This window comes from Cnephaeus nilssonii (assembly GCF_951640355.1).
Source record: "Cnephaeus nilssonii genome assembly, chromosome: 2".
Taxonomy (NCBI): domain Eukaryota; kingdom Metazoa; phylum Chordata; class Mammalia; order Chiroptera; family Vespertilionidae; genus Cnephaeus; species Cnephaeus nilssonii.
The window spans coordinates 72507414-72526830 of record NC_137073.1 but is presented as its reverse complement, the minus strand read 5'-3'; the positions used below and the strand labels follow the sequence as shown (position 1 = coordinate 72526830).

General features: G+C 35.7%; 1 protein-coding gene across 1 annotated transcript in view; it reads right to left on the bottom strand.

Moving 5' to 3' along the window:
- The window catches only part of HOMER1 (homer scaffold protein 1), a 93615-nt gene that overhangs the window by 31467 nt on the left and 42731 nt on the right, over positions 1-19417 (bottom strand). The window contains exons 4-5 of the mRNA XM_079761071.1: positions 17289-17381; positions 11807-11946 (exon numbers count right to left, since the gene is read on the bottom strand). Of these exons, the coding sequence (XP_079617197.1) occupies positions 11807-11946; positions 17289-17381 (233 nt within the window). The remainder of the gene's footprint in view (positions 1-11806; positions 11947-17288; positions 17382-19417) is intronic.

Below are 19417 nucleotides of genomic sequence, written 5' to 3'. Positions count from 1 at the left end.
TGTTAAGATGGCTAGCCATCCAAATTGTTCTGTAGATTCAACACAATTCTTATCAGAATCCTACCTGGCTTCTTTGCAGATAATCACAAGCTGTTCCTAAAATTCACATGGAAATTCTAGGGACTCAGAATAGTCAAAACTATCTTGAAAAGGAAGAATAAAGTTGGAAGACTCACATTCCCAATTTCAAAACTTACTGCAAAGCTACAATAATAAAGACACTATGGTACTGGCATAAGAATAGATAGATGAATGGGATAGAACTGAAAGTTCAGAAATAAACCCTCACATTTATGGTCAGATAATATTTTTCAAGGATGCCAAGACAACTCAATAGGAAAAGAATAGTCTTTTCAACAAATGGTGCTGGGACAACTGGATATCCACATGCAAAAGAATGAAGTTGGGCCTCACATCATATAGAAAAGTTCATTCAAAATGAACCAGATCTAATTGTAAGGGTTAAAACTATAAAACTCTTAGAGAAAAACGTAAGTATAAGTCTTAATGACTTTGAATTAGGCAATGGTTTCTTAGATATGACACCAAAAGCACAAGCAACAAAGGGAAAAAATAGAAAAATGGGACTTAAATGAAATTAAAAACATTTGTATTGCAAGAACATCATCAAGAAGGTGATAAGACAATCCGCAGAACCGGAGAAAATAACTGCCAATCATTTATCTTATAAGGAGTTAATATCCAGAATATATATAAAGAATTACAACTCAATAACAAAAAAACAAACAGCCCAATTAAAAATGAGTTTTCTCCAAAGATTTACAAGTGGCCAGTAAACACATAAAAAATGTTCAACAACATTAGCCATCAGGGAAATACAAATCAAAACCACAGAGATATCACTTTCCCACCTACTAGAATGGCTATAATAAAAAAGACAATAACAAGGGCTGATAATGTAGAGAAATTGGAACCTTATATACTGCTGGTGGGAATGTAAAATAGTGCTGCTGCTCTGCAAATGTAGAACTACACACGTGCCAGCAATTCCACTTGTAGGTATACGAGTATATCCAGAGAATTGAAAACATATGTCCACATAAAAACTTGTACACAATGTTCACAGCAGCATCATTCATAACAATGATGGAACTTTCAAAAAGTGGACATAGCCTAAATGTCTATCAACTGATGAGTGGATTAATACAAGGTGGTATATCCACACAATGGACTACTATTAGGCAATAAAAGGAAATGAAATATTTATATATTCTACAGCATGAGTAAACCTTGAAAAACATGCTAAGTGAAAGAATCCAGTCATAAAAGTTCACATATTGTATGATTCCATTGATAAGAATGTCCAGAATTGGCAATTCTACAGAGATAGAAAGCAGATTCCTGGAGTGTGTGAAGGAGAAAAGGGAAGTGATTGCTAATGGGTTCAGGGTTTTGGGGAAGGTGATAAAAATGTTTTAAAATGGATTGTGGTGATGGTTGCAAACTCTGCGAATATACTGAAAACCACTTAATTGTACACTTTAAATAGATGAATTGTTTAGATGTGAATTACATTTCAATAAAAACGTTACTAAAATATTAATGTGACTATTAACAGCTAAGTGATTCCTGTTAGAATCTAAAAAGTAAACTAATTATTCTTAATATTGGTATCTTTGTTAGTCCTGCCTGGTATATGATATATTTTTTATGCTAATGATCAAGTTGCACTAAGTTATTTAACCCTTCCTATTATCTCACAGTAAAAACACATATATTTATTCACTCAACAAATTTATTCATTAAACTCTATGGGATACCAAGAAATGTAACTCAACCAGGCTTAGTCCAGAAACTAAGAATCTAGTGGGGGAGTTTAGCAAGTTATAGTAAACTAGAGGCCTGGTTCACGAAATTCATGCACTCGGGGTGGGGGGGTTCCTCAGCCCGGTCTGCGCCCTCTCACAGGCTGGGAGCCCTCTGGGAATGTCTGACTGATGGACATCCTTAGCGCTGCTGCAGAGGCAGGAGAGGTTCCTGCCACCGCCGCTGCGCTCACCAGCCATGAGCCCTGCTTAGGGCTTCTGGCTGAGCGGCATTCCTGCTGTGGGAGTGCACTGACCACCAGGGGGCAGCTCCTACATTGAGCGTCTGCCCCCTGGTGGTCAATGCGCATCATAGCGACTGGTCATTCTGCCATTTGGTCGATTTGCATATTAGCCTTTTATTATATAGGATGTGTGTTGAACAGTGATAAAAATCAAGATGGTAAGTATCTGAAATGTGATACAGAAAACATTTCTGGAGTTTAGTAGAAAAACAGCTGCCTCAACCAGTATGGACCCTGATGATCAATGACTCTGGGGACCTACCGTATTTTCCAGCGTATAAGACGACTGGGCGTATACATTTTCCTGGGTTAAAAAGTTGTCTTATATGCCAGAAAATACGGTATGTCTCTGGTCTAATCTAGCTATTAGCAAATAATGATACTAAATGCCTCTTCCATAGACTTGATTCCACTTCTGTAAAATGAAGTGGCCGGACTATGTAATAGCAAAAGTTCCTTCTATCTTCATAGTTCTAACATAAATGTTTAGACTTCATTTTTGGCCAGAGTAAAAAAATTAATTATTTTGTCTATAGTGGATATACGGACAAGCTAAATTGTCAATGGAAAATGGCAAACTGATAGATAATAAATTATACATTTACTTCAACTGTTTAGTCATATCTACATTTTCCACACCCTACAAGGAAGGTGGTCCCAGGAGCATGATAATTTTCAATATATTTCAGTGAATTAACTGTCAGCTATTTTCATGTGAATATAGGGGGGAGAAGAGGGTCCTAATATATGGGGACAGGAGAAGATTTGACTTTGGGTGGGGCACACAGTGCAATACACAGACCTTGTAACATGAAAACTCACATCTGAAACCTATCTGATCATGTCGACTGATGTCACCCCAATAAAATTAATTTAAAAAAAATACAATTCTCAATTTAAAAAAAATTAATTGTCCTTAATTTCACTTGAGTTTATAATAAGCTAGAGGCCTGGTGCACAAAGTTCATGCACGGGGGTGGGGGGTGGGGGGGAGTGTCGGGGGGGCGTGTCCCTCAGCCCAGCCTGCACCCTCTCCAATCTGGGACCCCTCAAGGGATGTCCGACTGCTCATTTAGGCCCGAACGGGCAGCCGGACATCCCTCTCACAATCCAGGACTGCTGGCTCCCAAATCCTCGCCTGCCTGCCAGCCTGAATGATGCCTAATTGCTCCCCTGCCAGCCAGATTGCCCCTAACTGCCCTCCCCTGCAGGCCTTGTCACCCCTAACTGCCCTCCCCTGCAGGCCTGGTCACCCCCAACTGCTCTCCCCTGCAGGCCTGGGTGCCCCCCAACTGCCCTTCCCTGCAGGCCCGATTGCCCCCAACTTCCCTCCTCTGCTGGCCTGGTTACCCCTAACTGCCCTCACCTGCAGGCTTGATCCCCCCCAACTGCCCTCCCTTCCAGGCCTGGTCCCTCCCAACTGCCCTCCCCCGCTGGCCTGATCACCCACAATGGACCTCCCTTGCAGGCCTGGTCCCTCCCAACTGCCCTCCCCTGCTGGCCATCTTGTGGCGGCCATCTTTGACCACATGGGGGCGGCCATCTTGTGTGTTGGAGTGATGGTCAATTTGCATATTACTCTTTTATTAGATATGATACTTGTGTTGACCTTTATAAGAGATGAAATTTTTTAAAAAACATTTTAGGAATAATTAGTTTAAAAACAAAGCATATAAATATTGTCTAATTCCACAGAAAATATACCATTAAGTGACTTTGTACTGTTTTTTAAATGAGAAAAATTATTCTCAAGAAAAAAAAATTCTATTAAGAAAAATGCACATTTTAGCATCTTTTACATTATTTAAGTACTTAACAACATTGTTTATTAACACATTATCTTTAAAATTTCTTTGTACAAATTAGGAAGCTTTCAAGAAAATTAGGTAGTTAAATTCTTAAGTTTGATAACAATGACTGATTTTCAAGGAATATAGCTCATTTTATATCTTAGCTTCAAGGTCTTATGAATCCATAGGTGTAACTTTAGCTGACAGTACCAAGGACATTCAGAACATGTACTCAATTTCTGTGAGGTAAATTGTTTCATTCATATGTTTATTGAATGTACACCAGGGATACAAAAGAATAAAACACAATCCTTGCCCCAGAAGAGACTAAGAAGTTAATGTTAGCCTCCATATGTCAGTTTGAAGGTAACAGGGATTTGAGAGAGGGGGGAACATAATTCAGTCTGACAGCATGAAAGAAAGCTTGCCAGAGAAGGTGATGCTGTAACTTATAAATATATACATAGGGATTGACCAGTTGGTGGTCAAGTTAGAGGTAGAAGTCAGGTGGGAGGATGTATGAAGTGTGTGTTTCCCATGTGTATATGCAGCCATTGCAAAGAAAAGCGAGGACATTCCAAAAACAAGGAAACAGAGACTTGCACGTGAGCAACAGCATGGTTGCTTGGTTGTATGTGGAGGAGTACAAGCAATTCAGAGTAATTGCTACAGAAGCACAGATGGAGGCTGGGGAGGCCTCCTCTGATTACCATGCATTGGTCCACATACACTGTGCCACTGAAATATTTTAAGAGGGAACATGACATGGTCAGGTTTCTGTGTTTGAGAGGATAACACCTGTCAGAGTAATACGTCAGCAAAGAGAAAACATCCAGTATTCCAAATATGCAAGTCATATCTTCCCAAATACCTCCACCAGGAGTTTATAAGGATATTATAAGCTAGAAATCCTTACCCTGAGCTAAACCATAAATAAATCACAGATTCCATTTGAAAGTCTAAACTGGAAACCAGATGGGTCATCTAGTCCCAATCCCTCTGTATTTTAACATTGATTTTTTAAAAAAATTATTGTTGACATTATTACAAATGTTTCCCATTTCACTCTCCCTTGTGCCCCCCTTCACCCTGTCCCCACCCCACCCTATTGTCTGTGTCCATGGGTTATGTATGTATGCATACATATGTTCTTTGGTTAATATCTTCCCGTCCCCTCAGCCCCCTTCCCTCTGAGATCTGTCACTCTGTTCTATGAACTGACCTATTTTGTTCATCAGTTTATTTTGTTCATTCGATTCCACATATAAGTGAGGCCATGTGATATCTGACTTTAACTGGCTTATTTTGCTTAGCATAAGACCTTCAATATCGTTAACTGAACCTCACCCATTATACTTTACCACAGACCTCACAATTCCTTACTGTCATATTCACCACAAATTTCACACATTTAAGTGGCCTGCTTGTCCTCTATGTTTACTTGTCCCTTACTATTCTAGTAAGAGGAAAGATGGAAAGCCAAATTCAAAGGAAGAACATTTTCCCTAAGTCTGAGAACAGAGCTGTCCATGTTCCAAACCCCCCCTTCCACTGGAATCCCCACGATGGTCTTCTAAGAGCAAAATTGAAGAAAATTATGAATTTTTAAAAGCCCTCTACAGAGAAGAAGTCACAAATAACCTCTTGTGAATGACCACACCATTAACTCCAGCTGGTCATCTTGAAAACAGAAGTTGACAATCACAAGGGATAGACTGGTGAACATTCTTTGCCATTAATTCTTTGCCAACGTTAATGCCAAGGAGAAGGAGGAAAGGACTAACCTCTATTGAAGGTGGTTAGAAATGTCTTTATATCAAATGAATAGTACTTTTCTTCTTGCAAATAACCTATATCTATAATAATAAAAGTGTAATATACAAATCGACCAAACGACTGAACAGCAGACGACCTTCTGGACAAAGCCGGGGCTGCGAGGGCTGAGGCAGCTGGGGCTGCAAAGGCCTACTCTTGCACGAATTTCGTGCATCAGGTCTCTAGTTAAGTTATAATGCCTGAAAAAAAGCTTCAGCAAATTTTAAAATTTCTTCAAAATCTTTTCATACATCACATGAGAATAAAGGTTAGTTCTTTTAAAATTAAAGATAGGAAATTTATACTTCATTAGAAAACTAATAAACATTCTTGGTCACTAAACTATATTTTTTATCACATCTTGTTTAAAAATGTACAAATTGCTTTTCACTTCCTAGAGTATGTATAAGTGTATATGTTACCAAATTACCAGAGCACTTTCGTATAAAGGGTTATCTGTTCACAGTGATGATAAAGGAAACTCTGACATCTCCAAACGGTTGTGTTACAATCCCTCACAAACTATCTTGGCCTTCAAATTAACTCTTAAAAACCTAATCTAATTTCTGAGGGTTAGCGGTGGAAGGTACTTAAGTCAATTGGAACTGCAACAATAAGAGGAATCCTACAACTTACAGTTTTCATCTGCAATTGTATCAATGACAAAGTGTTTCTTGTGAAATCAGTCCCAGCTTTACACACAAAAGTTACCTGCCAAAATCATTCCTATTGTATTTCATACCTATAATCGTACAAGTTTTCTTCACTATTCATAAAAGAGACAAATGGCAGAGCTATTGAGAGTACAGTACCCCAGAGCTCTTCACAGTCATTCACTTTTTTCCTCTTTGTATCATCTTTGAAGTACAAACTGCATTTGATTCAATATAAAGCACTTTTTAAAATTTTAACATGTAACTAAATGACATGTAAAATTTCCAATAAAATTTAGTTTTTGAAACTGTAAAAGAATCCCTAAATCAGTTTTAAAATATTAGCTTTCCAAAATTCTGATAATGAAGAAATCTAAAAATACAAATGGAATTAACCCAGCCAGATTTCATAAATTTTAGTAAACTTGTAGTTATGCTGATTTAAAGCAAAATCAATATATTAAAAAGTAATGTTTCTGCATACATCCTTTAATAAATTCTTTTCAGAAACACGTAGTGGCAGAAAAGTCTCTTAAACACAATAGATGATACATGCAGTACCCCCAAACTGCATAAACTATAGCAGCACCAAGATACTCTATTGCCCTCACTGGTTTGGCTCAGTGGATAGAGCTTCGGCCTGTGGACTGAAGGGTCCCAGGTTTGATTCACATTAAGGGCATGTGCTGGGTTGCAGGCTTGATCCCCAGTAGGGGGCAAGCAGGAGGCAGCTGATCAATGATTTTCTCTCATCATTGATGTTTCTATCTCTCTTCCTCTCCCTTCCTCTCTGAAATCAATAAAAAATTTTTTTTAAAAAAAGAGAGACTCTATCATCTAAACATTATAAGAATTAAAATATAATCAGTGCTTAAAATAGCCCATATTTCATTAACATAAACTGTTATTAAAATTTATTAGTAAAAAATAGTTTCACAAGCTACTAATGTCTATAAATCTGTTTGGAATGCTCAAATATGCAACAGCAGTTATTTATCATATTTATCATATATAACTATCTCTGAAGGTCATAAATTTATAATACACAAAATTAATAGTTTTAGTTTTCAATATTATATTTCAGTATTATATTCTAACAGCATGAGGATGCTATAAAATTAACTATTTCCAAGAAAATTTTAAATAGCTTTAAATCTTAAAAACAAAAAATCCTGGAATTTATTATTATTAAGAAATAACAAATAAATTTCAGAATTCCACATAACTGATGCTATGAAGCAAACAATACTCCCTGGAATAAAAGAACAAAACCTTCTCCCATATGTATATGCTAGTCTATTAGTATATAGCTACTTTATTTAGTATACTAGAGGCCCGGTGCACAAAATTCGTGCACGGTGTGTGTGTGTGTGTGGGGGTCCCCTCAGCCCAGCCTGCACCTTCTCCAATCCGGGACCCCTCGGGGAATGTCTGACTGCCAGTTTAGGCTCGATCCCGGGGATCAGGCCTAAACCAGCAGTCGGACATCCCTCTCACAATCTGGGACCACTGGCTCCTAACTGCTCAACTGCCTGCCTGCCTGCCTGATCACCCCTAACTGGCCCCCTGCCGGCCTGGTCACCTCCTACAGCTCCCCCTGCCGGCCTGGTCGCCCCCAACTGCCCCCCTGCTGGCCTGGTCACCCCACGCAGCTTGCTGTTCAGTCGTTTGGTCATCCCTCACTAACCCCCCTGCCGGCTTGGTTGCCCCAAGCAGCTTGCTGGTTGTTACTGTTACTGTGATGGCGTCCCGGACAATTTGCATATTCCTCTATTATTAATATAGATAGCTAACCTAAGACTACTGTCTCAAACGACATCCTGAACATTCAAGCGAGCCACAGTGTATACCTGCACAGTCTCAAAAGAATATTATCATTTAGTTTAAAAAGTAATTTTTAAGAAAAAAATGCCATTTAGATATAATTTAATATCATTTCCTATAAGAAATTAGTAAGTGTTTTCTTCCTCATGATCTGCCTCTTTTTCACATCCTTAAACTTTAAAAGCATTTAAATAGATATTAATTTATTGAAACTTATTCAACGAGAATGTTTTTGCATAGTTTATGGCAAGGACATAAAACAGTACTATAGCACTTGACTGAGGAGTATTGAGCGGCCCAATTCATTTTAAAATTTAGTTATGAAGTATAATAAAAATCTAAGAAATGAGTAAATAATTCAAGTAACCCTATAATGCCACTGAGTTAGACAGAAAATAAAAAGTTGTATTAGCTTCATAAATAATTTTTATAAAAGTTCAAAAGTAATTTTAAAGAAATATTTGTAGATTAAATTATATGTCTAAGATTTGCCTTAAAAATAATCCCAGAAGTGGAACAGTCTGTAGGGATAGAAATGAAATAAGAATGACCATTTTTTCATAACTGTTAAGACTAGGTGATGTATGTGTTCATGCGAGTTCATAACAGTATTCTCTCTTTCATATACATTAGAAAATTTGTATAGATTTAAAGAGTAACAAAAATGTTTGCTTATATCTTAAAGCTAAGTGGTATTTTTTAAAAAATACACAAAGCTAACAGAATGTAAAGGACAAACGATAATCACATTACTAAAATGTTCAGGACCAAATGAAAATCAGGGTCTTCTTTTGATGTTAACTCACAAATTAATGAAATTAAGGCATCAAATCTGAATTCTAAGAAGAGCACAAATTGGGTAGCTAAGTAGCTATTACTATAATCAACTCTTAATTAACTTGACTGACTAGATCACTGTTCCCTATATCCTTCTTTTAAAAACAAAAACAAACAATAGACATTTTAGCATTATGCTCCCTATTTATTAGTAAAATAGTATCAACCAGAACAGAAAAATGTTGGCAAAGTATTTTTTTGCTATTCATTCTTTTCTGTTAAAATAAGTACTGAGTAGGGAATATAGTCAATGATGTTTTAATAACTATATATAGTGTCAGGTGGGTACTAGAGTCATGGGGGAAATCACTTCGTTAGTTATATAAATATCTAATCACTATGTTGTACACCTGAAACTAATACAATATTGAATGTCAACTATAATTGAAAAACAAAAGAAAAACTTATAATGTACTAAGGAAGAAAGACAAAATGGTCTAAATAAGCCTTAAAACAGATTTTAATTGTCTTCCAGTGATCTTTTCTCTACACAGGATAATAGGAACAGTTAATCCAGCACACATATAAATATGTACATTACTGAAACAAAATTTATACTCTCTTTTTAAAATCCTCACCCGATGACATGCTTAGAGAGGAAAGGGGAAGGGAGGGAGGGAGGGAGGGAAGGAAGGAGAGAGGGAGAGAGAGAGAGAGAGACATTGATTGATTGTCCTCTGCATGAGCACCAATAGGGAATCGAACTGCAACCCATGCGCATGTTCCAACCGGGAATCGAACTGGCAACCCTTTGGTGCACTGGAAACTGCTCAACCAACAAAGCCACTCCAGCTGAGCTAAAGTTTCTCCTCTTAATGTGCGCTTTACTCTGATGTTTCCTATTTGGTTTTATTATATTTCATATTCAGAATGCCATGAATAACCTAAATTAATTTTAAATTACCACAGTTTGAAAAATCCTAGATTATATCATCTCTGAGGTCTCTTCTAACTGATATTTTGGGATTCTAACATTAACTACAATAAACATCATCTTTTGTCTCAGGTAGAAATCAAAACAAGGTCAGAGAATAAATCTAAAATCCTATAGCTAAAATGTCTTTACAATAATAAGAAAACTGTAAGATTATGTAATGCTTTTAACACAATTAAAAGCTTAAATTGACCTGTTAAGTTTTACTTTTTACTTTCAGAACTCAAATATCTCCATGGCTAATATGTAGATTCCAGTAGTCAAAGAAGTTCTATCTTCAAATCAAAGTAAATAACTCCTATTAGACTCTCCCAGGAGTGGAGAAAATCATCCGATGACCAATCCCAGTTAGAAACTCCAAATACCAAGTATTATCAAAACAATAAACATTCAGAAAACTTTTGGTGCATAAAGTAAACTAGAAATAGCATTTACAAATATTAAATAGAAAAATTCTATTTCTAAATGCTACACTATTCAATGCACATGACTTGATTGTTGCAAAGAATTCAAGTTTATAATTATACTCAGTGTAGTGAAGTCTATTTATTAAATGGATATACTAAGTATAATTTAATAGGAAAGGATATTTTCCTCCCTCAACATAAACATTTTTAAAAATTGCATACTAATCACATTGCTCTTTAATTGTAATTGCATATTTTAAAAACCTGAATGTTTTACAAATCACAGTCTTCAGAACTAAAAATTTTCATGTGTTCCGTTGTTTTTACAGCTATAGAAAAGAGAACATGCTTAATCTGCAATAGTAAAGCATGATCTCCATGATAATTCCAAGATAGGTCTACTGTTTGTGCAAATTAGCATTTTTTGAAATAAATTAGAATAGCCTCACGTCAAATAGTTTCTACCCATTCATTCCTTAAAAAAACAACCTTACCTAATTTCTTCTTCTTTCTGAGCCTGACCATGAGGTCCCTCAATTCTAGGCTATAATATGTTCAATCCTATGCCCCTAACACCCAACAAGTTCAGTCAAAATTAAGGCTCTCATAAAAAAGAGTTTGGAATATCTCACTTCACAATTCTTCTGAATATGCTAAAGAATTTGATTTTAAAAATCTGGTCCCAAAAAGAGATGCTCAACAAAGGAAAATTGTTTTCTTAATTTCAATGAAAACTACCCAGTCAAAAATTGCCAAAGAAGGGTAAAAATGAACTTTAAGACAACGACTGATAGGTATTTGTTTACATTTGCAATAATTCCGTTTCATAGACCTCCTTAAATTCCCCAAACGACACAATATAGCCCATAAGTAATGTGACTGATTTGGAACACATGTAGGATAAACTGTACCTGCTTAAAGTATCAAATTCTTTTTTAAAATTCAGAAGCATGTGAAGATTTATTTTCTGTTAGTTGGTGTGCAAAAATAATTCTCACATTAACAGGTTCATTCTAGAAGTTACCCCAATAACTTGCTTCCTTCTGTGAAATCATACAGTGAGATCACTTCTAAAACTATGGTAAGCTTAAGTTCAGAGTAGGAAATTATTTTTTAAAAATTATAACCCTCAAGAACATACATGAAAATGGAAACCAGATTAACACAAGGAGCCTTTCAGCAACTGTGTTAGAAAATAAGAAGAGACTTACAATAATACATATTTTGTTCCACTGAAAAATGATTTGTATTATTATTAGTAGCCCTTTTTTATACAGATAAAGGCAATATTCATTCCTGCCCATCCAGGCAACTATAAATTATTAAAATCTTTCTGAGGTTAACAAAAATAGTTAAAAATATCTGACCTGGAATTTTCACTCAGGGTTATAACTTTGCAAGATTCATCTGAAACCCAAATAACTTTCCATGTTTACACATTTTACTTAATCATGATGGTTGAATTGAATTTGTACCTATGTGAAAATGGCAATGCATTCTGAGTTGGTTCAGCCCTTGACTCTGAGTTCTGTGTGACATCAGGTGTTCTTTCATCGTCGGTCCCATTGATACTTTCTGGTGTTAAAGGAGACTGAAGATCCCCACCTGCTGATTCCTTAAAACAAAGGGATAAAAAAGCGTTATACTTCTACTAAAAGACACAAGATCATCTTAAAGTTAAAACTGACTCTGATGTATGCTTACTTATGAACTATATTTCAATTAAAATTTGAATCAAAGACTTAAAAATGAAATTTGAAGGAGAAATAATTTTTAAAGCAAAGCAACTCACAATAGAACTACCTGAAACCTAACACAAGTTAGCATATAGTTACAAAGAACTGAAACACTTTGGGGCTTACATAAGCAATTAATTAGTTAGAATAAAAGATATTCAACGAATTGCTTGAGAAGAAAGAGAAGATGGCACAAAAATGCAAGGTGTGAGGTTTTATTTGGGAGGGTACGACATAGAAGTGGAGAGAGAAATCTTCAAGAAGTTTTAACTTTTTTACCTACCCTACTTCTCAATTCCTGAAATTACTTAGAAAAGCAGTCAGAAATACCTCTATAACATATATAATGATGTCCGTGTATTTCAGCTTTTCTTGACTCCTACTCAAAATGGAATTATTTTTCTTCACAAAATGTCCTCTTATATCTACTTTTAATTGATCTGCCTATCAAGGTAAATTTAACTTATCCCTTAGGAAAATAAATGGAATTTAAAATGAAACTCAAGCTGACAGTTATTCTTGCATCTGCCATGATCAAATTATCCAAATTTGATAATTAGAAATCAGAATGAGGGGTCATTTGATAAACCATTAACCAGATGAGGTTCTAGCATCAGATACTGAAAGAGCAGCTTGGTGGGCTCCTTGTGATTGCTGGGAAATAGAACTTCACACTTGAAATATTAGGCTATTGTTAGGGAAGAAAATGAAAATATCACTAGGGACCTGGCTAGGTATGGTCATAATTTGTCAACTTAGAAGAATACAAGATTTCCTAAAATATAATCAAGGAGAATATGTGTAATACAGGGAAATGCTTCTAATTAGGAAAAAACATAGGAGAATATAAAAAGATACCCTACATTATGATAATTTATATACTTTACATGAAAAATATTGCACATGAAGTGCTGGGAAGAAATATGGAAAATATTTATGTGGTGAGACTAACTTTTTTTTGAGGGGGCTCCTGGTTTTACACCACTGAATGCATTTTATTTCACACTTAAATATAATTTAGCTAATAGTACCACAATGCTATAAATTATATTAGCTATCAAAGATCAAAAGACAGACTCTCTTGACTCCACATTCTCACTTAACTATTTTTTAAATATTAATGGAACCTCTATTTCAAACTTTAATTTCACTCATTAAATCTTTCTCCTGAATCCTCTTTGTTTCCACTAACAGTCAATGCCTGGATAAAGCTTATAGGATAATGTGAAACATAAAATTGTTTACAACAAAGTCAAACTGTACTAAGGGAATAATGGCAACACTATCCAAAGTGACTCCTTCCGGGTCAATTATGGACAATATCAGAAAAATGACAGAAAAATCTATTAATATAACATGCAGATTTCTTTGCAAGTGCCAAAGGTTAGCTCTATTTTGAGGAAAAATATCCCGAAAATTGCAGGCAATTAATTATTGGTGTAATTTATGTAAGAAAGACAACATGGAATTCCAATAGATTCATATTCAAAGAAAAGACTTCAACTCTAAATCAAAATATGGATGAGTAAATAAACATAATAGTATTGAATTTTAATTTATAAATTTTAAATAATCTTTTTAAAATTCTTCACATTAACTGACTTTTTAGATTAACTCATCAACTACTAGTTTTGATTCCAACCAAAGAGAGCTTGTGCTGTATCCCCTCCTGTCCTCTCAACCTAACCCACTTTCCACCTGCACTTCAACCTCAAGACTAACAATCTTTGGGTTTATTTCTCTCCATATACCAGAAAGCCAATCATGTTAACTATACTCTCACTAGCATCATCCCAATTTTCGGGTTTTCTTTACCTTTTATAACACCTATGCTGTCAATTTTAATTTCATATAAAATGAACCAGCATTCCCTATTCTTATGTGCCCAAGCTACCAAGAGCTACGAGAGAAAATATACTGTTAAATATGCTGATTGGTGCCATGAAGATAATTTTGAGCTCTAACTTTAATTATGATCTTGAAGTGCAGAGTAATCTTTATCTACTTTGTTTGACTCTTCTTTTTTTCTTTACCTAACAGCTGTTCCAAACCTCTGTTCAAGCCTTCTCTCTTTTTAGTTGTCCTTCCTCTCAGTGAATGATTGAATTCTTCTTTCACAGAGAAAATAGAAATAAATTGGCATAGGCTTCCTCAATCTCCCTCTTATCTGTATCTGAATCCATTTTTATCCTTCCTTCCTGTCTCAGATATAGTGGCTAATTTGTTTCCATCCTCCCCCCTCACAACAGTACCTTCTGCATAATGCTCCATCTATGATCTCTTCCTTCTATTCTTCTCTTTCTCCTTCCTGACTCAATTTAAAAGTCTTAGACAAATGACAGCTAAATTGTTTTTCTAGACTCCAATGAAGAAAAATTTTGATAGTATCTGACTATATAACCCTTTTATCGTTAATGCATATTCTGAGAAAAAAAACCTAACAAGTTAACTGGAATATAGTATTTTTACTGTGGACCAAATAAAAAAATTTCAGGAGTAAAACCAATCATAACTCTTGATTTGATATAAAGTTGTTTGTAAGATTTCCATGGAAACATAAGAATATAAGATCTTCCATAGAGAAAAAGTTCTAAGTTAATGTCTGTTATTTAAAGAGTAATATGAAAGAAACTAACAATTAACATGTAATTCAACCTATTTCTAATGATGCATCCTTTATCCAGAAAACATTAAGATTATTGGTAATACTTTCAACAATAAAGAATCATTTTTTAAAAAAAGATTATCTGACATGATCGCACTCAGAAGTTTAAGAATGGGGAAGTGGATAACTTTGCTCTCAATGCCAGACGGCTTCAGAGAGGTGGGATGGTTTGTCCACAGCACTGCTTTTCACAGTGTGGTCCCCAGACTGACAGCATCAGCATCTCCGGAAACTTAGTAAATGCACATTCCTGGGCCCCATCTCAGCCTCAAAAATCAGACTTCTGCGGGTGGGAACCAGCAACTTGTGTTTTAACAACTCTTCCAGGGGATTCTGATGCAGGCTTTATTCAATTAGGAATTGTATTTTTCTAAATAACTGTTATGTGCCAGATCCTATGTGGAGGTTTTACATCATTATCTTCACCATTACAACCACATCACCAACAACAGCTGTTAACATTTATTAAGCATTTACTATATGCCAAGCATTTTGTAATCCTCATTCAAGTCTCACAAAACCCTATAAGAAGGTAACTGTTCTTATTCCCATTTTATAGATTTTTTTAAAAATAGTAACTTGCTTAAATCAGAAAACCAGATTCAAAGACTGTCTCTATTGCCACGATTGTATGACACTGTCATAATGTCATCCTATATAATAAAAGGCTAATATGCAAATTGTCCCCTCAACCAGGAGTTCGACCAGGGGGCGGGACCAACCAGCCAACCACCCACGGCCTCCCCAGCCCCCGGCCAGCCTGGCTTGATTGGCCCCAACCAGGGCGGGCCGGTCAGACCCCACCCGTGCATGAATTCGTGTGTCGGGCCTCTAGTCTGTTATAAAAACATTGCCATTATCAGACTTGTTCCTCCCAACCATCCTATAAAGCAAGTAATGAAATACTCGTGTTACAGATCTATAAGCAATTTTAGCAAGATCACACAGTGACAGAAAAAGGATTTATGACTAAGCCTGTCAGACTTGAATACCCATACTCTTAACCACTTGTTTATCCCTCCTCAAATAAAAACAAAAGCTATGCCTGAGTGTTTACTATTATTAATTATCCCATTTAACCTTCTGATCCTTTTGCTGAATCCCTGAGTCATATTCTATTCTCCAGGCAGAGCGTTAATTTAGCAGACTGGGTTAAACCACTGAGAACCAAGCTCTGTTCTTTAGCTGAATAGGATCGGAGTAGCTAGTGTTCAAACACTGCAAACTGAAACAAATATTAATGACACCTGTAAAGGACTGTCACAAAAAGGGGAGAAAAGAGAAGTGAAAAAAAATAAAACTTTTTCTTTTTTTTCTTTTTCACTATTTCTCTGGCTTCATTTAACAATCAAACTTCAAATATTTTTAAAAGATACATTGGCGTCAATATATTTTGGCTCTGAAATACTGATGAGCTTATGGTATGTCTTGGATATATCCCTTCAATGAATGTAAAGGCTTAAAGACACTACTTCCACCAAAGAGGAGCAGGTATCTTAGCGACCTGTAATAGTTCATGGCCAATTAAACAAAAGCAAGTTGTGATTGGAGAAACAGAAACTTAGTACAAAGGCAAAATGTAATCCATTACAGTTTCATTGGGGTTGTTTGAGTATTCTCTTGCAACGCTACAATCATTCACCTGAGGAATTGAAGTTCCCAGCACGTATTGGTACTAAATTTTAAATAGGCTTTTATGCTTAAAAGTATCACTATACCATCAGAGCACTTAGGGAAAGATAGATTCAAGGGAAATTTCAAAATGATCATTCATGTTATTCCTGGTCACTGTTAGTACAGAGGAGGTATAATGAAGCTTCAATCCAGAGTACACCTTTAGTCTGTGAAGAAATATGTACTTTAAGCATACTTAAGAGAGCTCTCCTTTCCTTTAAAAAAAAAATACACACCCAAAACTCTTTATACCAGTAGGGTTTGCCAAACAGAGTTTGGTGCCAGGGTCGGGAAGAAAGTGAATAGTGAAAGTTTTCTAAAATGTTCCAATCATTTGGCTAGTCACTAAATTCCAAGGCAATTTCTATTTACTTCCTCAAGGAAGCTTTATGTAAATCTGCTACTACTGACATTATTCCAGAGAAACATTTGTACATCTGATCTTCATAAAACTCCCAAGTAAACTTCAAAAATAATTACTAAAGAGAAAAAGCACAAAGCTGAACTCTACTCCTCTGTTTTCCTGAGCCTCCCCTGTGTCCCCTCTAGTAGCTGCACCTCAGTGACTATCACAGAACACAAACAATAGGTCAGTCTATGCTCTATAGGTGCGATTGTTTTTTAAGTTGTATGCACATTTTAAAAATCTGAGTTTTAATTGCTAAGCTAATCCCTCCCCACCCCCAGATTCTTGTAGACATTGGCATATAGGACAAACTACTTTTCTTTCTTGACTAGTACAGATGAACTAAAGGGTATATTTCTATGTCCACTTTGAAAATTATCTTATTTGCCATTATGTTCTTAAGTTTAACTCTGGCATAAAGGATATCATCTAAAATGAACAAGGCTCATAAGTAAGAATAGAAATTAAATACCCACCTGTGAAGGTGTACTGGTAAGTTCCATCTTTTCTTGTGATTTCTCCTTTGCTAGTCGAGCAGCTTCTTTAAATTCCTGAAACTTGTCTGCAAACTGAATGTATAAAGACTATATACATTAACCAAATAAAAATAAATTGCAATGCTCACTTTTACCTTAATTTTCTTTTATTTTCTCTATAACTTACTCTTATGCATACAGCCTACCCCTCAAATCAATTACAAGTATAATATGAAAATGACAAAAAAAAGAAACCAAATACCAAAACATATGTATACCGCAAGGTACATTGACAAATCTCATTCAAAAACATCGCAACATAACTAAGTTAGAATCTGGTGTCAGCTAGCTTATCTATGTCCTTCCTTGGTTTTCCAGATATACTTTACTAAGACGGAGCGGTGGGGAGGGTGAAGAGGTGGGGACAGGTACACATCGGGAGAGGAATCAGTAAAGATGAGCATACTATGTTTGTTTATCATGGAGAAAAGGGAATCTCTTAAGTATCAACTAAACATCTCAGTATCTGGAGCATGCTTTTAACTTTTACTATAATATAAATTCTTGTATTATGTAAGGTATTTTATTTTCAACAATACGAAGAGCAACATTTACTATTACCACTAACTGACATTAATATAACTTCATTTCTAAAGACTCCTAAACAGCTAATGTACAGCAGCAGAAGGAATAATATGTCTCCACAAAGGTCTGTGAGATTGGTAACAATTTAAAAAATTACTGTACATAAAATGCTAATTCTTAGGAACTCACAGAAATCTATAAAGGTCATGGCCACAAATACTACCTTATCTATGTTTTGGAAGTAGATACTAGTTTACCACTATTCTCAGAGAGAGTAAGTTATGGTTACAAAATAACCAACTTTAAAAATCTAAAATCTCTTTTTCCTGGCTGGGTGGCCTGGTTGGAGCGCCATCCTGTACAAAAAAAGGTTTCAGGTTCGATTCCCAATCAGGGCACATACCTAGGTTGCTGGTTCAATTCCCAGTCGGGTGGGTATAGGAGACAACCAATTGATGTCTCTCTCCTCTCTCCTCTCTCTCTCTTTCTCTCTCTCTCTAATAAATAAAAAACATATCCTCAGGTGAGGACTAAAAAAACACACACAAAAAACACCTAAAATCTCTATGCAATTTAAACCACCTGGTTAAAGTTGGTAATAAAATATGAAATGATCGTTCTCTCCTCAAACCCCATAAGCCAACCCAGATTTCATTTCCATCTTGGGAAGGAAAGCTTTGGTAGGAAAGCTCATGATACTCTGATGTGCCTTTGGGAGATAGAAGAGGATCAATATTAGAGTTATTGCAACTTTTTCTTTTTGCTTTAAATCTTTCACCCCCTCCTACAACTTGTAGATCTGGGAAGTGAATCTGTATTACTATACTTCACTAATTAAACAGAACATCTCCTTACAGAAAAACAAAAAAACTGAATACAAAGCTTAAAAGGTCTTATTCATATTGGTGGAATTAATTAACCATAATTAATTTCTCTTTATGTAATCTGTAGTACAGAAAGCTTTTCTTGCACTAATTTAGCATTCCAAAGTAGTTAATGTTTAAAACCCTTCTCAATTTCACAAAGACCTATGCTATTGCTAACTTTTAAAGACTTAAGTTTCCATGATAACAAAATACAACTCAGGAAGCACTACATGCACAGCTGTAATTTTTTCTCATACATCAACCTTAACAAACCACCCTGTTCTAATACTGCCACTCTCCCTTACTTTGAGAGGCCTCTGTCTACAATTGCCTTCAGGGGATTCTCCAAACCCTTGCATTCATTTATACATTTTAATGATAAAGCAAGTCAGAATATTTACATGTTTGCTTCATTTCTATAAAATAAAATATTATACATTCCGTTGGGTCCTCTACAGTCTATAAAACATCCGCATTAGACTTCAAGGTTAGTCTCTTCAGAATGCTTTGGTCCAAAGCATTCTGAAGAGATTAACTGTAAACTCTTTGGAGCCAAATCTAGTGAATAAAAACCTGGACTTGGCTCTGAGAACTAATAGGTTGTTTCCTGATAGTCAATCCACATGTAAAATACTAGAATTCACTACTGGTAAGGTTGGTCAAAAATACATGCTAATT